The sequence below is a fragment of the Entelurus aequoreus genome, linkage group LG09 (assembly GCF_033978785.1).
Source record: "Entelurus aequoreus isolate RoL-2023_Sb linkage group LG09, RoL_Eaeq_v1.1, whole genome shotgun sequence".
In the NCBI taxonomy this organism is placed as follows: Eukaryota; Metazoa; Chordata; class Actinopteri; order Syngnathiformes; family Syngnathidae; genus Entelurus; species Entelurus aequoreus.
The window spans coordinates 46,982,099-47,001,902 of NC_084739.1; the positions used below are offsets into that span (position 1 = coordinate 46,982,099).

General features: G+C 39.0%; 1 protein-coding gene across 13 annotated transcripts in view; it reads left to right on the plus strand.

Moving 5' to 3' along the window:
• The first annotated feature begins 6,390 nt into the window (after positions 1-6,390).
• Positions 6,391-19,804, plus strand: part of LOC133657486 (regulating synaptic membrane exocytosis protein 1-like) — a 273,490-nt gene continuing 260,076 nt past the window's right edge. For all 13 annotated transcript variants that reach the window (XM_062058859.1, XM_062058865.1, XM_062058868.1 and 10 more), the window contains exons 1-2: positions 6,391-7,106; positions 18,171-18,245. In XM_062058859.1, coding sequence (XP_061914843.1) covers positions 6,955-7,106; positions 18,171-18,245 — 227 coding nt within the window. In that variant the 5' untranslated portion in view covers positions 6,391-6,954. The remainder of the gene's footprint in view (positions 7,107-18,170; positions 18,246-19,804) is intronic.

Sequence of the window (19,804 nt, forward strand, 5' to 3'; positions counted from 1 at the left end):
TAACATATTGTGTCATTTCTCATTCGATTTTGTCATAGGGACAAGCTGTGAAAATTGATTATTAAGCCACATGTTAATTTACCGTTAATATCTGGTTGTTTCCCGTTACATGTTCCATCTACACTTCTGTTAAAATGTAATAATCACTTATTCTTCTGTTGTTTACATTAGTTTTGGATGATACCACAAATTTGGGTATCGATCCGATACCAAGTAGTTACAGGATCATACATTGGTCATATTCAAAGTCCTCATGTGTCCAGGGACGTATTTCCTGAGTTTATAAACATAATGTAATTCTAAAAAAAAGGAAAAAAGATTTTGTGACAATAAAAAATATTGATGTAATCATAGTATCGACTAGATACGCTGTTGTACTTGTTATCATTACAGTGAATGTTAGATGTAGATCCACCCATGGCATTTGTTTGCATTCGGTTAACTATCGTATCCTCCTACGGTGTGTAGTGAAGCATGTTGAGCTATTCCTCGTCCTGCAGCGATGATACTTGTAAGACACTTTATTCGTCGCCATGGAGGCAAGGAATGGTGATATAAAAGTAGCTAAAACACTGACGACTGCGGATGGACGTTCGGCGCTAGCTAGCTAGCTATGTCTTGAAGCACCTCTTCGTGAGGGCGTTTCAGTGTTATATCTTCCCCTTCATCTTTAGTTTTTAGGCCAAAATGTGTCCGTTCTCCCTTTTCTGTCTACACACATTGTCTGTTTGTAGGTACTCCGTGATTGTGCGCTGCCAAACATGCTCCTCTGCTCGTAAACCAGCAATGTCATGACGTGAGAATGTGGAAACCGGTACTTTTGAAACAGAGTATAGTACCGTTTTTTATTCATTAGTACCGCGATACAACAAAAGTACCGGTATACCGTAAAACCCTAATATATATATATATATATATATATATATATATATATATATATATATATATATATATATATATATATATATATATATATATATATATATTAAGCCCATGTGCCGCCCCGAGTCAAAAAGGACTCATGGTATAAACACATTAATGGTATAAACACATTTTGCAAAAGAGTACTTCTTCGCTCGGCACCACACCATAGTCTATAGTATAGACTATGGTCTATAGCAGTGGTCCCCAACCACCGGGCCGCAGCCCGGTACCGGTCCGTGGATCGATTGGTACCGGGCCGCACAAGAAAAAAAAAAAAAGAAAAAAATTGTTTTTTTCTTTTTTTAATTTTTTATAAAATCAACATAAAAAACACAAGATACACTTACAATTAGTGCACCAACCCAAAAAACCTCCCTCCCCCAGTTATACTCATTCACACTCATTCGCACAAAAGGGTTGTTTCTTTCTGTTATTAATATTTCTGGTTCCTACATTATACCGTATATCAATATAGATCAATACAGTCTGCAGGGATACAGTCCTTAAGCACACATGATTGTATTTTTTTTTAAATACCATAGCACACAGAACAAATACCCAGAATCCCATGCATCCCTAACTCTTCCGGGCAACATTATACACCCCCGCTACCACCAAACACCCCCCCCCCCCCCCCCCAACCCCGTCCACCTCAACCGACGCACGGAGGGAAAGGGGGGTTGATGTGTGGGGGGGCAGAGTTGGGGGGGGGGGGGGGGGCAGGGTTTGGTGGTAGTGGGGGTGTATAATGTAGCCCTGAAGAGTTAGGGATGCATGGGATACTGGGTATTTGTTCTGTTGTGTTTATGTTGTGTTACGGTGCAGATGTTCTCCCGAAATGTGTTTGTCATTCTTTTTTGGTGTGGGTTCACAGTGTGGCGCATATTTGTAAGAGTGTTAAAGTTATTTTATACGGCCACCCTCAGTGTAACCTGTATGGCTGTTGATCAAGTATGCCTTGCAGTCACTCGTGTGTGCCTGCAGAAGTCTCATACAACATGTGACTGGGCTGGCACGCTGTTTGTACAGGTTGTAGAGGGCGCTAAAGGCACGCCCTTATTATTGTTGTTTGGGTGAAAATCAGCAGACATCCGATAGAATAGCTGCCCTGAATTTCGGGAGTCTCCCGGAAAAATCGGGAGGGTTGCCAAGTATGACGCTGTCAAGCGCCATTCATATAAAACTCGCGGGCCGCACTAACATTACATTTTCATATTAAGGTGCGGGCCGCAAAATAACGTCTCGCGGGCCGCGTGTCTGGTTTATACATAGCACAAAGCAAATAAAAAAACTATGTATGCAGTGTTATTTCATTTTAAATTTCAAAAGAGTTTTGTGGCTCCCATTGTTTTCTTGAATTTGTGAAACGGGTCAAAATGGCTCTTTGAGTGTAAAGGTTGCCGACCCCTGGTATAGACTATGGTGTGATGCTCGTGGGCAGCATCAGGCCTGCGAGATGAGTTTGCAAAGTGTAAAATTGAGCTGCATTTTTAAATAAAAGAAACTTCTGTTCTGAATGTGTCCACTGGATGTCGCAATCCCAATTCTGTTAGGCAAGCAAATAGTTTTGGACGAGCAAATACACCAAGCAAGAGGTACACGGTAAAGCAGTGCCAAGACTCCTCCCCCTTGACCCAACATAAAACAAACAGGAGTAAAATAAACAATTGGTAACCCCACTTAATAATAATAATACATTTTATTTAGTATAGCGCTTTTCAGAGCACTCAAGACGCTTTACAGGATAAACAAAATTAAAATATGAAACAGTTTAAAATAATAATATAAAATACAGTAAATATAAAAGCAGTACATTGTAAAATACATAATAGTACAGGACAATTACAAGACAGGACATTACAAGACACAGAACAATAATCACTAATCACTGGTTAAAAGCAGATCTGAAGAGGTGTGTTTTGAGAAGGCTTTTGAAGGTGGGAAGGTCTGGGCAGTCACGGATGGGTTTGGGAAGAGTGTTCCAGAAGGTGGGAGCAGCAATGGAGAGGGCTCTGTCACCCCAGGTCCGGAGCTTGGTTCTGAGTGGTGGGGAGAGAAGGTTGGCATCAGAGGAGCGGAGGCTGCGTGAAGGGGTATGGCGGTGAAGCAGGTTGGTGAGGTAGCAGGGGGCCTGGTTGTGGAGGGCTTTGTGGGTGAGGAGGAGGATTTTAAAGTAGATCCGGTGAGGAACGGGGAGCCAGTGGAGTTTCTGGAGGACTGGGGTGTTGTGCTCACGGGACCGGGTGTGGGTGAGCAGGCGGGCGGCAGAGTTTTGAATGTATTGGAGGTTATTGAGAATTTTGCAAGATGAGCCGTAGAGGATGCTGTTACAGTAGTCAAGTCTGGAGGTGATGAAGGCATGGATCAGGGTTTCAGCAGCAGAGAAGGAGAGGGATGGACGGAGACGGGCAATATTTTTGAGGTGGAAGAAAGCAGTTCTTGTGATGTGGTTGACATGGTGTTGAAAAGAGAGGTTATTGTCCAGAATGACTCTGAGGTTGCGGATGTGAGTGGATGGGGACAGAGTGGAGTTGTCGACAGAGAGGTGGGAGTTGTGAGCAGTTTTGGTGAGGGATTTGGGGCCGATGATGAGCATGTCAGATTTTAAAATGCTGCATGAGACACATTGTTATAATTCTGTGAAAATTATTGTCTTCTGTGCAACTTTAAAGAAAGTGAACAGTATGTGATTTACTGCAATATTGTCAGTCTTTTAAGTAATTTTTTTAATTTTTTTAATTGTTCACACATTGCACAGCTTTTATTTGTTTGTTAATGCACAGTCATACCTTGAAGGCAGGGAGTAACTCCACCCTCTTGAATAGTTTCTACCTCAGTTTGTATGTTTTGTTGAGTTAGCGCAGGATTATTATGTGGTTTTGACAAATTATGTAGTTGATACATAGAGGGTTTTTTATTTATGCTTTAGTTTGTTTTTTGTTCAATCCTAGATGGGCTGTGACTTAAAATGTAACTGCTTTGTGGATACACTGAGATTAAGTCTAAATTCATTGTGTTCTTCATGGTGTTTTTGAAACGGCACCAATTTTTTCCTCAGAATGTTCAACTAACTTGAAGTGTTTTGTCAAGAGGATTATTTGTGATATGTACATTTTCATAATATGATTGTTCTATTTTTGTCACGGCTGTTTAGGCCAAGCTGTGCCCTTTTGTTGGTGTTCTGCTGTGTTTTGGGTTAGTTCCTGTCCTGCACTTTTATTTTAGTGGCTTTTCCTGTTGTGTTGGTGTTTTTTCGTGACCGCGTCACACATCTTTGTCAGAGCACTGTTTCCCCTCACCTGCGGCTGATTGGCAGCCAGGCCACACCTGGTGTCAATCAGCCGGCTACTATTTATGCCTGCCTCGTCCTCAAGTCACTGCTTCAGTATTGTTAGATGTTATCTGTTTGCTGTTTCCTGTCTCCTGTCTGGAGTTATCCTGTGATTCTGATTCCTTTGGACATTCAAGTCACGTTTTCCTCCATCGCGCCTGCCATCTCTGCATCTTGGGGTTTGTCACCTGCAAATCTTGACCATTTTTGGCTAAAGTAAAACAAAGAAAACAATCTAAAGTTGTCGTAGTTGTATTTTTAAGTTATCATACCATGATTTCACTCGTCCGGCCCACGTGGGAATACATTTTCCTCCATGTGGCCCCTGAACTAAAATTAGTTTGACACCCCTGATCTATACACTACTGCCATCCAACCACCCTAAGTGAAATTGTATTTGGACTTTAACCAGGTGTTGACTGTATTTGCAGTGTTAGATTGCATCATGAAAATGGTATGATGATTCAAAAGTTGTGTTGTGGAATTAAAAAAGTAAATAAAATGTGTGGAATATTTCATCTCCCATTAGGACTGTAACCCCTAGATCAGGGGTAGGGAACCTATGGCTCTCGAGCCAGATGTGGCTCCTTTGATGATTGCATCTGGCTCTCAGATAAATCTTAGCTGACATTGCTTAACATGATAAGTAATGAATAATTCTGCTGGAAATCACAGTGTTAAAAATAACATTCAAAATATAAAACATTCTAATGCATTTTAATCCATCCATCCGTTTTATACCGCACCTGTTCAAGATGTCGCATTATTGGTAAGAAGTCTTTTATTTATTATTGGTTAGCTTCAGAAAAACAATGTTATTAGATAGATGGATAGATAGATAGATAGACAGATAGACAGATAGATAGATCGATAGATAGATAGATGGATAGTACTTTATTTAGTCCTTCAGGAGTGTTACCTCAGGTAAATTAAAATTCCAGCAGCAGTGTACAGAATTGAGATCAAATTTAAAAAGTAAAAAGTAAATAATGGGGGTATAAATTAAAATGAAATAGAAAATATAACAATAAGAATAAAAATAAAAAGCAACAATAAGATTACAAATATAACGATACAAATAAGAATATAACAAGAGAAACTAGGCAGTAGTTAAATTAATTATCCATCCATCCATTTCCTACCGCTTATTCCCTTCGGGGTCGCGGGGGTCGCTGGAGCCTATCTCAGCTACAATCGGGCGGAAGGCGGGGTACACCCTGGACAAGTCGCCACTTTAATTAATTAAAAAGAATAAGAGACTTATTATATATAAAATGTAGGTCTTACTTAAAAATGCACACATTTAGTTGTATTCAGTGTTAAAAAATATTACATGGCTCTCGCATTTTAAAATATTTGTCTTTCATGGCTCTTTCAGCGGCAGCACAGTGGAACAGGGGTTAGTGCATGTGCCTCACAATACGAAGGTCCTGAGTAGTCCTGAGTTCAATCCCGGGTTCGGGATCTTTTTGTGTGGAGTTTGCATGTTCTCCCTGTGACTGCGTGGGTTACCTTCCTCCCACCTCCAAAGACATGCACCTGGGGATAGGTTGATTGGCAACACTAAATTGGCCCTAGTGTGTGAATGTGAGTGTGAATAATGTTGTCTGTCTATCTGTGTTGGCCCTGTGATGTAGCGACTTGTCCAGGGTGTACCCCGCCTTCTGCCCGAATGCAGCTGAGATAGGCTCCGAAAATGGATGAATGGATGGGCTCTCTCAGCCAAAAAGGTACCTTGTCCCTGCCCTAGATCTTCTGTAGTTCTAGATCCGCCCCTGCTACAGTCTTCTGAAAGCTGACCAATCATAGAAAGGTGCATGGTCTCTCGTGGGAAATTTTCACGTCTTAAAGAGACAGACACCAAAACAGAAGGAGACGATGAGCAGACTACATAAGAGCTGTAATAAGCTACATAATTAATCATTTTTATTTGACTTTAACTTAAAACAAGGAATGTTCACAATATGTCCTCAGAATAAAAAAGACTTATAGTAAATGGACAGAAACACAACAGTCAGATGGGGGCGGGAAGACCTGATATCTCGCCCCTGAGGAAACCCTATATTTTGATGCGTGCGGCGCAGGCTGCCGTGAGCGCGCATTTTTTCTCTCTCTCCCCCCCACCCTCCCCGCGAGTGGCGGAGCCCCCATTCTTAAATTAGGGCGGCGCGTTCCTGCTGCAAGAGAAGTGAACGCGCTTGAGGGAGCTGCGGTCCCATTGACGGCCCCCGTCTCCCTGACAGCAGCATCAGCACCCAGCGTCCGCCTTGCCTGGGAGCGACGCAGACAGGCAAGCCGCCATTCAAGACCACCACCCCCCACCCCTCCTCCCCCTCCCCCCCACCTCTCTGAACCCGGATCGTATCCCCCCGCGTGTGCCGTCGTCCACACCGACCGCCGGAGAAATGGGCTCCCCGTGAAACCGAGGTGGTGGAGGGGAGAGGCGGGCAGGCGGGAGCTAGGGGGTGGGGGGGTGGAAGACACCGGTGCAGCATTCGGGAAGAAGCGAGGCTGCTAACGGCAGCACGGAACCGCCACACTACCGCCGTCCCTAACAGCGACTACACTACCGCCGCTGCCGCCATGGGAACTCCGCATCAGTCGCTCCAACCGCCGCTTCATCCGTGGGCCATGTCGTGATCCGTGGGCTTTGCTATCCGTGATTCCCAATCGAGGGGAAGGAGGAGGGAGGAGGCGAGATGTTCTCCTCGGTAGGCCCTCGGGGTCCACCCGTCGCCCAGGCTATCCCGGAGCCGGACCTGAGCCACTTGACGGACGAGGAGAGGAAGATCATCATGGCTGTGCTGGCTCGGCAACGGGAGGAAGAGGCGAAGGAGGAGGCCATGCTAAAGTAAGCCATAGAAAGATTGCGTGTGTGTGTGCGTGTGTGTGTGTGTGTGTGTGTGTGTGTGTGTATGTGTGTGTGTGTGTGTTCTTGTATTTCTACCCTTCTTGAGACATCAACAAGGAAAAGTACCTCCCATATGAGGACCGGTGAACAAGTTAGGACCGAAATTATGGTGCCAATACGGAAAAAAACATTGCATCTAATAGAGAATGTCTCATTTGCAAGCTTGATGGTGAAATCTATCAAAATTAGGGTGTTCCCAAAAAAGAAGGGATTTTTCAAATTGGGGGGGTTGTGCTGGAGCCTATCTCAGCTGCATTAGGGTGGTAGGTGGGGTACACCCTGGACAAGTCGCCACCTCATCGCAGGGCCAACACAGATAGACAGACAACATTCACAGTCACATTCACACACTAGGGCCAATTTAGTGTTGCCAATCAACCTATCCCCAGGTGCATGTCTTTGGAGGTGGGAGGAGGCCGTAGTACCCAGAGGGAACCCACGCAGTCAATTAAAACAATAAATATGTATATATAGAGACATACTGTAATAACTTTAAGTAAATATTGAAGATTAAAAAACAATTACAAACAAACACATTTAAAACATTGTTTTACTAAAAGCTTACTTTTTTTTACATTTGCATAGTTTGTATATATTATTAATGTTGTACATACAAAACTTATATATCTAGAAAGGGTGGTCATAAAGAGGGAGGCGATTTTCACAGGTCTCAAGAAGGTCAGAAATACAAGCATGTGTGTGTGTGTATGTGAGGAAGGCACGAACTCAGCTGCTTCCCATTTTGTCTATACTGTAGTGCCTCAGCATCAGGATCACTGTTGCCTGTAACCATGCATGTGTTTATGTGTGTGTATCCTCTAGCTCCCCCCCACTCACACACATGCTGCCACACACATAGTCCAGCAGTCCAGATAGGTGGCAGCGTTAAAAAGGACAAAAATAAGTCAATCACTTGAGCACTTTGTTGGTAACTTGAGGAAGAAGCCGGGCCGTGTGTCTGCGGCACACCCCACTTCCTCCTCTCTCTGAAGAAACAGAAACTAATTTCTCATCTGCACTTGTCTCATTAGCATCGGCGCTATGAGTCATGCTTATGCTTCAGTCTGGTGGACTGTGTTTGCTTTTATCTTGAAGCATTTCATTGACAGATGCAGTGGGAGGTGGGCAGTGCAATAGCAGAAAAGCTCACTGAAGCCTGGCATGGCACACATAGTAAAAGTGAAACCCTCCCTGTTGGCTTTTATCTGTGCAGCATCCATCTCAACAGCTGCTGTTTCCAGCTCTGGGGTGCGGTTGAGCCTTTTCCCAGCCTTATGCACGATATGTAGGGCAGAGCTCTTGCAAACAGACATTACACAGGCTGTTATAAAACCAGTAGGCCTAAAACCGAGTGTGGAAAAGGTGCCTGTTTAACATCATTTTTAAACCAGGAGTGACTGATCCTCCCTATTTCGTTACAGCAAACTGTCTGTTATTGCAATTAGTGTAGAAGTGAAACTGAATCCATCCACTTTCACCACGACCACAGAATGCATGAAGAAAGCCTTTTTTCGTAGAATAAATCTGCTCAAAGCTGCACTAGAATCAAGGAGATACATACTGTACAGATAGATAGATGACCCACCAAAAGCTGCACGCTCCTTCAGCTCTACGTTTCTGTTCTATTTTAAGCACTGCATGGACTAATAGCCCTGCACTGGGATGGAAGATCGATTCATTGCATCTAAAGAAGGAAATGTCCGATATTACAGTATATATCTCCGGCTCTAAGTGGCTATGCATCATTTTGAAGCTGAGGATTCAGTCTGTCATACTGTAGAGGCTGCAAATACGGGTGACTGTCAGCACGTACATGTCCTAACTTGTCTTAAGTACTGCCTTCAACACCGTTACCTCTCATCAGTGTTGTCATGTACTCCAATGGCATTTGCTTCATTCTGATTGTGTCTCACTGGATGGCAAATTATTCACAAAAGTTTGTGGGTTACTAGCTATTGATCTACTAACGACTACTATTACTACTACAATTACTCAAATTCTACTGATACCATGCTTTTAACTAAAATTTTAGCTTGCAATTTAAAGCATAGCAATCAGCCAAGAGAAAGCTCTTACCTTAAAACAGTTGGGGCATTCTAAAGTTAAGGTGCCACTGTACTAAATATAATGTATACTTACAATATACCCACATTGGGTAAGAAGTTTTAAGGCTGTGTTCTATTTGTAGTTCAGTACTCTGGTCTAGAACAATGTTCAGGAAACAAGTCTATTTTGCTTAGCACTCAGTTCTGCTATCAGAACAAAGGATGTTCTTTGAAAACATAAAATCACAACCTGATTGAACAGCGTTGGTGAAATATCACGCAACGCATTTTTCAAATAAAAATGCTCTCTGTTGGTATAATATGTTAGTTATTTTGTGTTGCACTATATTTTGTACCTGCTGAGATGTCACAAAAAAGTTTGAAATGTATTTTTATAAGTGCCGCTGCATGCAACACTCACCCACACAGAGAGAGACACACGCCACAGAGAACTGCTGCTTCTGACGCGTGTGCGGGGCTTTATTTACTGTTATATTTCTGTGATTTTGCTATGCTTTTCGCTGTCATTTGAACTCTGCTCTGTGCTTTTGGTCCATGGAAGCTCAAAGGAACCAAACGCGCACCACAGTTCATTTAATCTGAACCAAATATGGAAAAACAGCCAGAGTGTGCAAACATAGAGCACAATGGTTCTGGGTTCTACTCTAAACTCAGGCCTTTCTATGTAATGTTTACATTTAACCTGTAATTGTGTAGATATTCTGCCTGTACTCCTGTTTCCTCCAAGGATTGACATCTATGTTGGAAGTTCACATGTAAAGTTGTCTCTGTCATGAGTCCTTTACCTTCTTGACCTCAGGACCCAGCTTTTCCTGCACAAAGTGGCCCGGGGGTCATATAAATATTCAACAGAGTATTGCTTTAATTGATCTCAGGCTTAGTTACACTTGTTTTCAATAACTAAATCAAAACAACTTACAGCTATAGCCTTATCTAATAAATGACATGATACATGTCATCATCAGAATGAAATATAGTTGCGTAGCAGTCCATCCTTAACCTACCCCTCATACACACTAGGAATGATACTTGAAACCGGTTTTCCAGGTTGTTTGATAAGAAAAGAACCGAGTCCTCGGACTCCAATCCCTTTTTGAGAACCGGTACCCGTTATCGAGACCACTATAGTAAAGAAAAAGAGTTGGTTCTTTATTCGAATCTCGTCCCGACCAGAAATGCTCCGTGGGACATCACAAGAAATGACGTCACGTAGCTCAGTCATTAGGCGCAGATAGCGAAAGCAGGAAAACAATGGACCGGAAAAAGCGCTCCAAGGTGTAATAAAGTTCAAAACAAAAGGTATAATCCAATGAATAACTTTACTGAGAGATTTGAGCAGGGTACAAACACATGACGAACACTTTTACGACCAACCGGAAACATAGCAACGCACCTCCTTTACGGCAGCTGTCGCAACGTTCTTAAAGCAACCGCAGCACATACATATATATACAACATATATGACATCTCCCTTTTTTAACTTTTGTTTTTCTTTCCTTGTAAACAAAACAAAATCACACTGTATATGTGTTGTCTGTCTAATTATAAATAATGCAGACGAGGCGTGTTGACTGAGTTCTTGACGTTTACTTTCACAGCGTGCTCATAACTTAATTCTTAGCTGCGGGGTGGCGACATGCAACAACACTTTTCGGGGCTACCGCGCATGCTCGTCACTCCCGTTGCATACTGGGTAGTGTAGTTGTTATTTTCCCTAGCTCATAACATCACATCTTTCCCCCTATAAAGAAATAATGTTAACTCAATAAAGTGTATTTCTTTTTTTAGCTTTAACTTTTCATTTTTTAGCATTGTAACCACATTTGCAAACAACTTTTCTCTTCATAGAATTTTCTTTCAATAAAGAAATAAAGTGCAAAAATGTCAAAACATCAAAACAAACAGTTATGTCAAATAGCAGCAGAAGTGCAATTTTTGGAGAGCTGTATTATTTTCAGTTTTGTGCCCAAGGGACTGATTTTATTTAACACTATATTATTATTTATACACCTATAGTGATCACAGAGACAGGTTGTTTTTGTGTTACTGTATATATTTGTTTTTCTGAAAAATACCACTTAATATACTTTGGGTAACAACAGTCAATATTTATTTATTTTATTTTATTTTTTTAGGGGGGTAACAGTCAATATTTATTTATTTTTTTCTTATATAATAAAAGTGAGCTTTTGTTAAACCAAATATTGTGTGTTTTTTTCCATATACAACAACCTATCTGGACTCGATAAGAGAATCGATAAGGAATCGGTTCGATAAGAGGATTCGATAATAGGCTCGAACACGATAATTTCTTATCAAACATCATCCCTAATACACACACATGTTGTTTACATGCTCTAAAAACAACAACAAATGATTGCATGAATTGGGATTAAACTAGCTTTTTAAAAGGCAAGGAAACACCTTGATTAGATCGTGTTCTACCTTTTAAAAGATCAAATTACGGGCCAGTCCCAATACACCCCCTCGCCCTACTTTTTTGCCTTATCCTAAATTTGTGCGTTCCTGTGAGTGTAGTAGTTTCCCAACGACACTTTTCATATAGGGGTAGTAGGCATAATGAGGGGTAGGGAGTATGAATCTAGCCCCTTCAGAGCGAGGGATTTCAGGTGCTGACTCACCCAGGGAGGGCCAGAAAAATGTATCCACTTTTTGCATAAGTTTGCATAATTTGTAACATTAGCTAACTAGCCACACAAGCTGACGAAAAGCTTGCGAATGTGAAAATATTAACGCTACATACTTTCAAAACATTCACGAGAGACACAAGTCGTCTGTGGCGGCTTCTTCTCCGTGTAGTTATTTCTTTATTCATCAACCGAAGCAGAATGAATGATAAAAAAAAATATCTCAGCAGTTAACTCCATTGATTTCGGGTTTGTTGTGCAGTGGTAGGACTAGGGTTGTACGGTAAACTGCTACTAATAATGTACCGCGGTACTAATGATTTAAAAAAGTTACTACTGCCTTTAAAATATACCAGTACTTTTTTTTTCATCCACATATGCTGACGTGCAGCGGTGACGTTGATGAGCTACAGCCAACTTCTATGAGTTCAAATAAGTTCTCCAACCCCTGCCCCTGCACTCCAACAGTTCCTGGTACTTGGCACGTTTCCTTTCGTTGGCTTCTTAGTCCGCTCTTCCCAGGGCACTGTAAGCTCCAGTATGATCAAGTGTTTTGAAGCCTAGGAGAGATGTTGATATATATATGTGTATACCGTATATACACATATATATATATATATATATATATATATATATATATATATATATATATATATATATATATATATATATTTACAGTATATATGTACTTTTTTTGCCATAAAGTGACTAAGCCTGGTGAGTTTACAGTGTGCATAGATATAGCAGAGATATAGCAGATATAGCGTGTTTTTTTATTAATATAGGTATAAACACCAGTGTTTCCCATAAACTGCCAAGATACCTGTGGCGGTGGGGGGGTGGATATGGGCGTGGTCATATGACTTAATCGAGTAATTTGCATAATTTACTACAATGATATGATTTTCTCTAAAAAGGCTAAAAAAATGTATACTTACTAATTAATAATAACAGTTATGTTTTAAACGTCCATCCATCCATCCATCCATCCATCCATCCATCCATCCATCCATCCATCCATCCATCCATCCATCCATCCATCCATCCATTTTACAATATAATTACAACACTTTATGTACATATTTATATACAGATTTGAACAATAAGTTATTCACTGAAATATATTTATTAATTGTGGTTCTTACACATATATCTTATAAAATATAAAAGCTAAAATGTCTCTTAAAGCTCTGCCCCTTTAATTAGTGCATACTAAATCATTTAACTTTAGCCTACTACTACAACCATATTATTTACCAGCAACATAAAGTGAAACAGAGGCAGAGGTGTCCTGCCACAGTCAGTAACAAATAAACAGAAAACAGTAGTGGTCAAATACAAATAAGGCAACAAGAGAAGTATCCTACACTTCTCTTTTGTAAAGTAAATCTGAACATCCTATATGTGCATCTACATCAACTATATGATTTGCCTGAGAAGCTGGACAGGACAAAAAAAACAAAAAAAAAAAAACAAAAAAAAACTAACATAAAAAAAAACTATTTGTGGCTGACGTAATTCTTTCGTGGCGGGCCGCCACAAATAAATGAATGTGTGGGAAACACTGAACACTATGCTTATGTATATACTGTGCAGTGTGTAACAGACACTTTATACTCTAGTGTTTCATAAGTTGGACAACATTTTCAATTATTGAAACAATATTGTATAATGATCAAATATTTGGTCTATACACGCTGTAATATTCCTCTTAGATACATATACAGTAGAACCCTAGGAGAAAGCATAACTAGAGTAACGTTAAATGTGTGTTGCATGTTTTGCTTTTATTTATTGCAAAACAGTTATTAACTGTATTTGTTACATTGCACTGGAATTACATCTAAAATTTACCCACTGAAGTAATAGTAGCTCACGGAGATGAATATTATTGTTTAAGCACTTTATCTTCATTTTGCAGTGACTTGTCAGTCGATTCACACACTTTCTTTTCCTCCTTACAAAGGCACACATGCAACAAACCATTCATCCAGTGTTTATTGTAGGAGCTATCTGGTGTTTCTGTGTATGTACTTTTATTCTGCCATAACAGGCAGGAGCTGCATACTATGACTGCATATTGGGGGAAAAAAATAAAACAATTAACGGTTAATGTTACATTAAAGTACAAATTAGGCCTCCACTAACTGACCGGGACAATTTTACCAGTAGGCGTATACTGTTTTAGAATATGTACAGCATTTGGATAGTACATGGGAAATCATAATTGAAGTCAAGTAAAATAATCCTTCCGCCCGAGTGCAGCTGAGATAGGCTCCAGCCACCCCGCGACCCCGCGACCCCGAAAGGGACAAGCGGTAGAAAATGAGTGGATGGATTGAAAATAATTCAAACCACTTGACCATATCAATAGTAATAGCGCAAAGACAAAAAAAAAAAAGGCGACTTGTCCAGGGTGTACCCCGCCTTCCGCCCGAATGCAGCTGAGATAGGCACCAGCACCCCCCGCGACCCCAAAAGGGATAAGCGGTAGAAAATGGATGGATGGGATGGATATATACTGTATATGTAGTCGAGGTTTCTGTGGTTTCATCCCTACAAGCCTGTTTCGCAGGTTTCCCTGCTCTTCAGGGGATTTTTTTAAAATAAATAAATAAATAAGAGTAAATAGAATAAATAAGTAAATAAATAAGAATAAAATCCCAAGAAGAGCAGGGAAACCTGCGAAACAGGCTTGTAGGGATTACATAGCCTGTGTTTTTTCCTGACCTAACGTATATATATTTGTGTGTGAATGGGTGAATGTGGAAATACTGTCAAAGCGCTTTGAGTACCTTAAAGGTAGAAAAGCGCTATACAAGTATAACCGATTGATCATTTATATATATATATATATATATATATATATATATATATATATATATATATATATATATATATATATATATATATATATATATATATATATATATATATATATATATATATATATATAAGTATATAAATATATATACAGTATATATATATCTATATATATATCTATATATATATAGATATATATATATACAGTATATATATATATATATATATATATATATATATATATATATATATATATATATATATATATATATATATATATATATATATATATATACACATACAGTATGTATATATATGTGTATATATATCGGTACTTTTCTATCCAGCTGACCGTTGTATTTATGACACACGCGCTGTCAAATTCATTCAGGCGCTGCTGCAAAGCATACAAAAAAAACACGACTGAACAGCCAATCAAAGTCAAACTTTTAACGCCCCACTTCAGGTTACACGGTACAGAATCATAAATTTATGCGTCAATGGAATCGCGGACGGAATAATGTTCGCTAAAAACAGTATCTTAATGCGTAAAGTTGCGGAAATTGGCGTAATATGACTGAGATGCTGTCATTGAGAGGAAAATGGAACACCATGTTTACCTTGCATTTGACAAACACCTCCATGGAGCTGGGCCAGCCAGTGGCCAACTCTCGATACACGGCAGCCCTGCACCCCTTTGGGGCCATCTCTGTGCCTCAAAATTCCAAACTAACTCCAAAACAAGCCAAACATTTCCCAAATGACTTGTACGTGCTTCATTTTACTTGTAAGCATGTAAACTCAAATGTATTGGTAAAATATTATTGTGTTTTTCTCATTTAATTTAATTTTTTATTCATTTAGATTGGTAATAAAACATTCAACTAATACCTACTTTATTTGGTTTTTAGTACAGATGCTATAAAACTGGCCGGTTAAAAAGAATGTAAAAAAAAAAGTGATATATATATATATATATATATATATATATATATATATATATATATATATATATATATATATATATATATATATATATATATATATATATATATATATATATATATATTTATTTATTTATTTATTTTTTTACCATATCGCCAAGTTCTAAGATGTGATAATTAGCTTTAAATAATCACAAATAAGACAGTAACACCACACAAAAGTTTATAAAACAACAATATTTCCTCCTTACAAGACCCTTAAAGTCCAGTGTCTAGCGATCCAGTAATCCATAGGCCAATATTAATCCACTCAAAAAAGTGAAACATTTAAGTTATATAATAATCCATAAAGTTGCCCAGTAGCAAGGTAGCATTCGCTGACAGGTCTCTAGTCACCGTTTGATGTTACTCCATAGCACCGTGTTTGCGTGGCATCAAAACACACCTCGATTCCTATGTTTATGTGTCACAATTTTCTGTAAAATGTGCAATGGAAAGAAGGAAAAGGTTTTGAGAAAAATATTAATAGTTTGTAGAGAAAACAAGAGAACTGACAGTTTGAATATAAAAAATAAATATGAAATAGTGGTGAAATTGAAATCAATAGCACTGTATATCTATACATGTATATATATATATATATATATATATATATATATATATATATATATATATATATATATATATATATATATATATATATATATATATATGTATAGGTATATATATACTGTATGTATATATATATATATATATATATATATATATATATATATATATATATATATATATATATATATATATATATATATATATATATATATATATATATATATATATATATATATACATATATATCAGTGGCGTGCGGTGAGGTTAATGTCTGGTGAGGCACGACTGCATCATCACAGTCAAATTTACAAACATATGAACCTGCAGTGCAGGTGTACCTAATGTTGTGTCCCTGCACTCGTTCACGGCTCCTCCGGCGCGAGCATTGTTGTTTTTGCACTTTTTAGCTTCTTGTTAAGTGACTTTTTTTGGGGGGATTCGGTCTTGCACGTGGAGGGTTTGGGTGTGGGCTTTGGTTGGTGTGGCCGCGGTGCTCCCGTCGGGCGGTGCATTCTGCGGCGGAGGTGCTTGGCACCAGGAGGCGGGGTTATGATACGAGCCTCACACAGTGTGTCTCTGCAGCAGATTTATGATCGCTCAGCACTAAAAATACGTTACACACATACAGTTGTTGACAAAATACACTGTACATTATATACCTCAGCTAACTAAACTATGGAAATGTTTAATATAATTCATATAGCAATACGGTCTCACTGCACAGCAAGCCAGCAGTTAGCCGAGTCGCAATCCATGGTGAGGCACAAGTGCCTCAACTGGCTGCTGATCACCGCACCGTCTCTTCTCAGTATTTGAACGGCAAATGTGAAAATAAAAATAAAAATAATCTAAAACTGGTGAAGTTAAATGGAAAATAACTTTAGTATAATCACTGGATACACATAACAATTTAATAAAAATTTTTTTCTTTTTCTTTTTCTTTTCTTTCCATGATGGCAGGTGAGGCCCCGCCTCCCCTGCCTCTAGTGACTGCACGCCACTGATATATATATATATATATATATATATATATATATATATATATATATATATATATATATATATATATATATATATATATATATATATATATATATATATATATATATATATATGTTGTGGTGAAGAAGGAGCTGAGTTGGAAGGCCAAGCTCTCAATTTACCGGTCAATCTACGTTACCATCCTCACCTATGGTCATGATTTTTGGGTTATGACCGAAAGGACAAGATCACGGGTACAGCGGCCAAAATGACTTTCCTCCACCGGGTGGCGGGGCTCTCCCTTAGAGATAGGGGGAGAAGCTCTGTCATCCGGGAGGAGCTCGAAGTAAAGCCACTGCTCCTCCACATTGAGAGGAGCCAGATGTGGTGGTTTGGGCATCTGGTCAGGATGCCACCCTAACGCCTCTCTAGGGAGGTGTTTAGGGCACGTCCGACCGGTAGGAGGCCACGGGGAAGACCCAGGACACATTAGGAAGACTATGTCTCCCGGCTGGCCTGGGTGCACCATAGCCTGTTAAGGGTCAGGGTAGTTCGAGTACCGTGAACATTTGCGTTTTGCATAACAAGGATATTTTTTCCAAAACTTGTAACTCTGACAAGAGAAAAGGATCAAAAGCAAATGTCCCCTGGAGAGGATGTTGGTTCTCAGCAGGATATACAGTACAGTACATTCTAATTTTTCAGTTCAAAGAGTTCATTTGCAGAAAACAGATATGTTTGTTAAACATATTCCTATATTGTTTTAATGTTCTCACTGTTCAAGCTAATATTGGTCTGAGTTCCATATCAACAATGAAAAACATTAAATAAAACAGATATCTGTATTGCCAACTAGCATAGTTTTTTTGCCACAATTTGTTAAAAGTCAAAACATAAACTGACAAACTGTTTTTATTTTGTGTATTTCAGAGAAGAGAAGCCTATCCAAGCGAGAACAGTAAACTTGGTTGGGCAGAAAAAACCTCAGCAGCAAAATGATGTCCGGTGAGTGCTAACAGTTCCCTGCATTTCTCAGGAGTTGAGACTCTGAAATTCCAATTGAAATAGTGAGTCACAATTGGGTCCTCTGTTAGTCATGTTAACTACCTAGCAGTCAAGAGCTGTCCGTCTGTTCTTTTGCTTAATGTTTATGTTTTGTTGTCAGATCCATTTTTACACCTTGGATGAGTCTCCAGGACAATAACTGCTGCTGTATGAATTGCATGGCTATACAATCAATATTTGGCTCTTTAAGATGTACAGATCTATTTTATTCAAATGTGTTTGCATGATTATCATTTTGTGACATAATGTATGTAGTTTTATGTTCAAATACATAGTATTACCATCATATTTAGTTAAAGGAGTCAAACGATGGTTTCTCCAAACATTGGAAAAGTCTGATAAAATTGTCTTTTTTATTTTTAAATCAAATTTTTCACACTTTTGATTACCGTAAATTCCGGTCTACATGCTGCTACTTTTTTCCTACGCTTTGAACACTGCAGCTTTTAAAAAGGTGCGTCAAATTTATGGACTTTTCTTTGCTGATGGCCATAATGCAAATAGTTTTCAAAAAATAAATAAAGACACTGAAAAGGTGGGTTATTGTTTGTACTGTGGTGCCATCTTTTGGACGAGTTTTGCTCACTGCAGTTATTGCAGTGCCCTTCTGTTTAGAGCTTTGAACCGGAATTACAAGTGTTTTTCCACCTGCTAGCCGTTTGTGCGTTTCTACTCGTATGGATGGATGCTTCATCCATCACTCCGAACAATGTTTGTAAGTTTTACAATACAACTTAAATCCTTTATACTTACCAAACCGTGTCATGTGTGATGTCTGTAGGAGTGTTTTCATGCATATCTGTACATGCTATCTTAATGTAATCAAGTGAGCGTCGTTAGCGTTAGCTAATATGCTCACATGTTGATGAGTGTCTGTGTTGGTATTATTACTTTACAATGGATTTTTTATTTGTATTGTTTCAGTTTCACAAATTCCTAAGTAAATTCACCAAGCCATCACTGCGTAAAGTTATTGAGTCTGTTTAGCTAATTGGGGAGCTAGCTTTCGCAGCTCGTGGGTCTGTTTTGTTTGATCAGGTGTTTTGCTGCCGTGTTACAGGCACCGCTGGGAAATAATTAAGGTAAGGTACAATTACAATATATTTATGTGTAAATAACTCATTTCGCAATGTATATATCTCCGGCTTATGGTCTAGGCTAATATATAGGAAAAAGTTAATTTTCTAAAATTTAGTGGCTGCGCTCTATAGTCTGGAAAATATGGTAATCGTGATCAATCATAGTACATCTTACAATATTTTGTCACAAAGGCAATTATATTGTTAGAATGTTAAACACAAACATTTTTTTCATGTTTTCATGTTTCCTTTTCATGTTTTATCTAAAGTCTAATAAAGGTGTATTTTGAATTGAAATTTACCAACGAGCCCACCAGTCAGTCTTCTCACTCATCTTTGAACTGGTGTATGCATTGACCTGATCACTGATTGTATAGCAACTCTTACCCTTTCAGGTAATCATCCGCGGTTAGGGTAAAG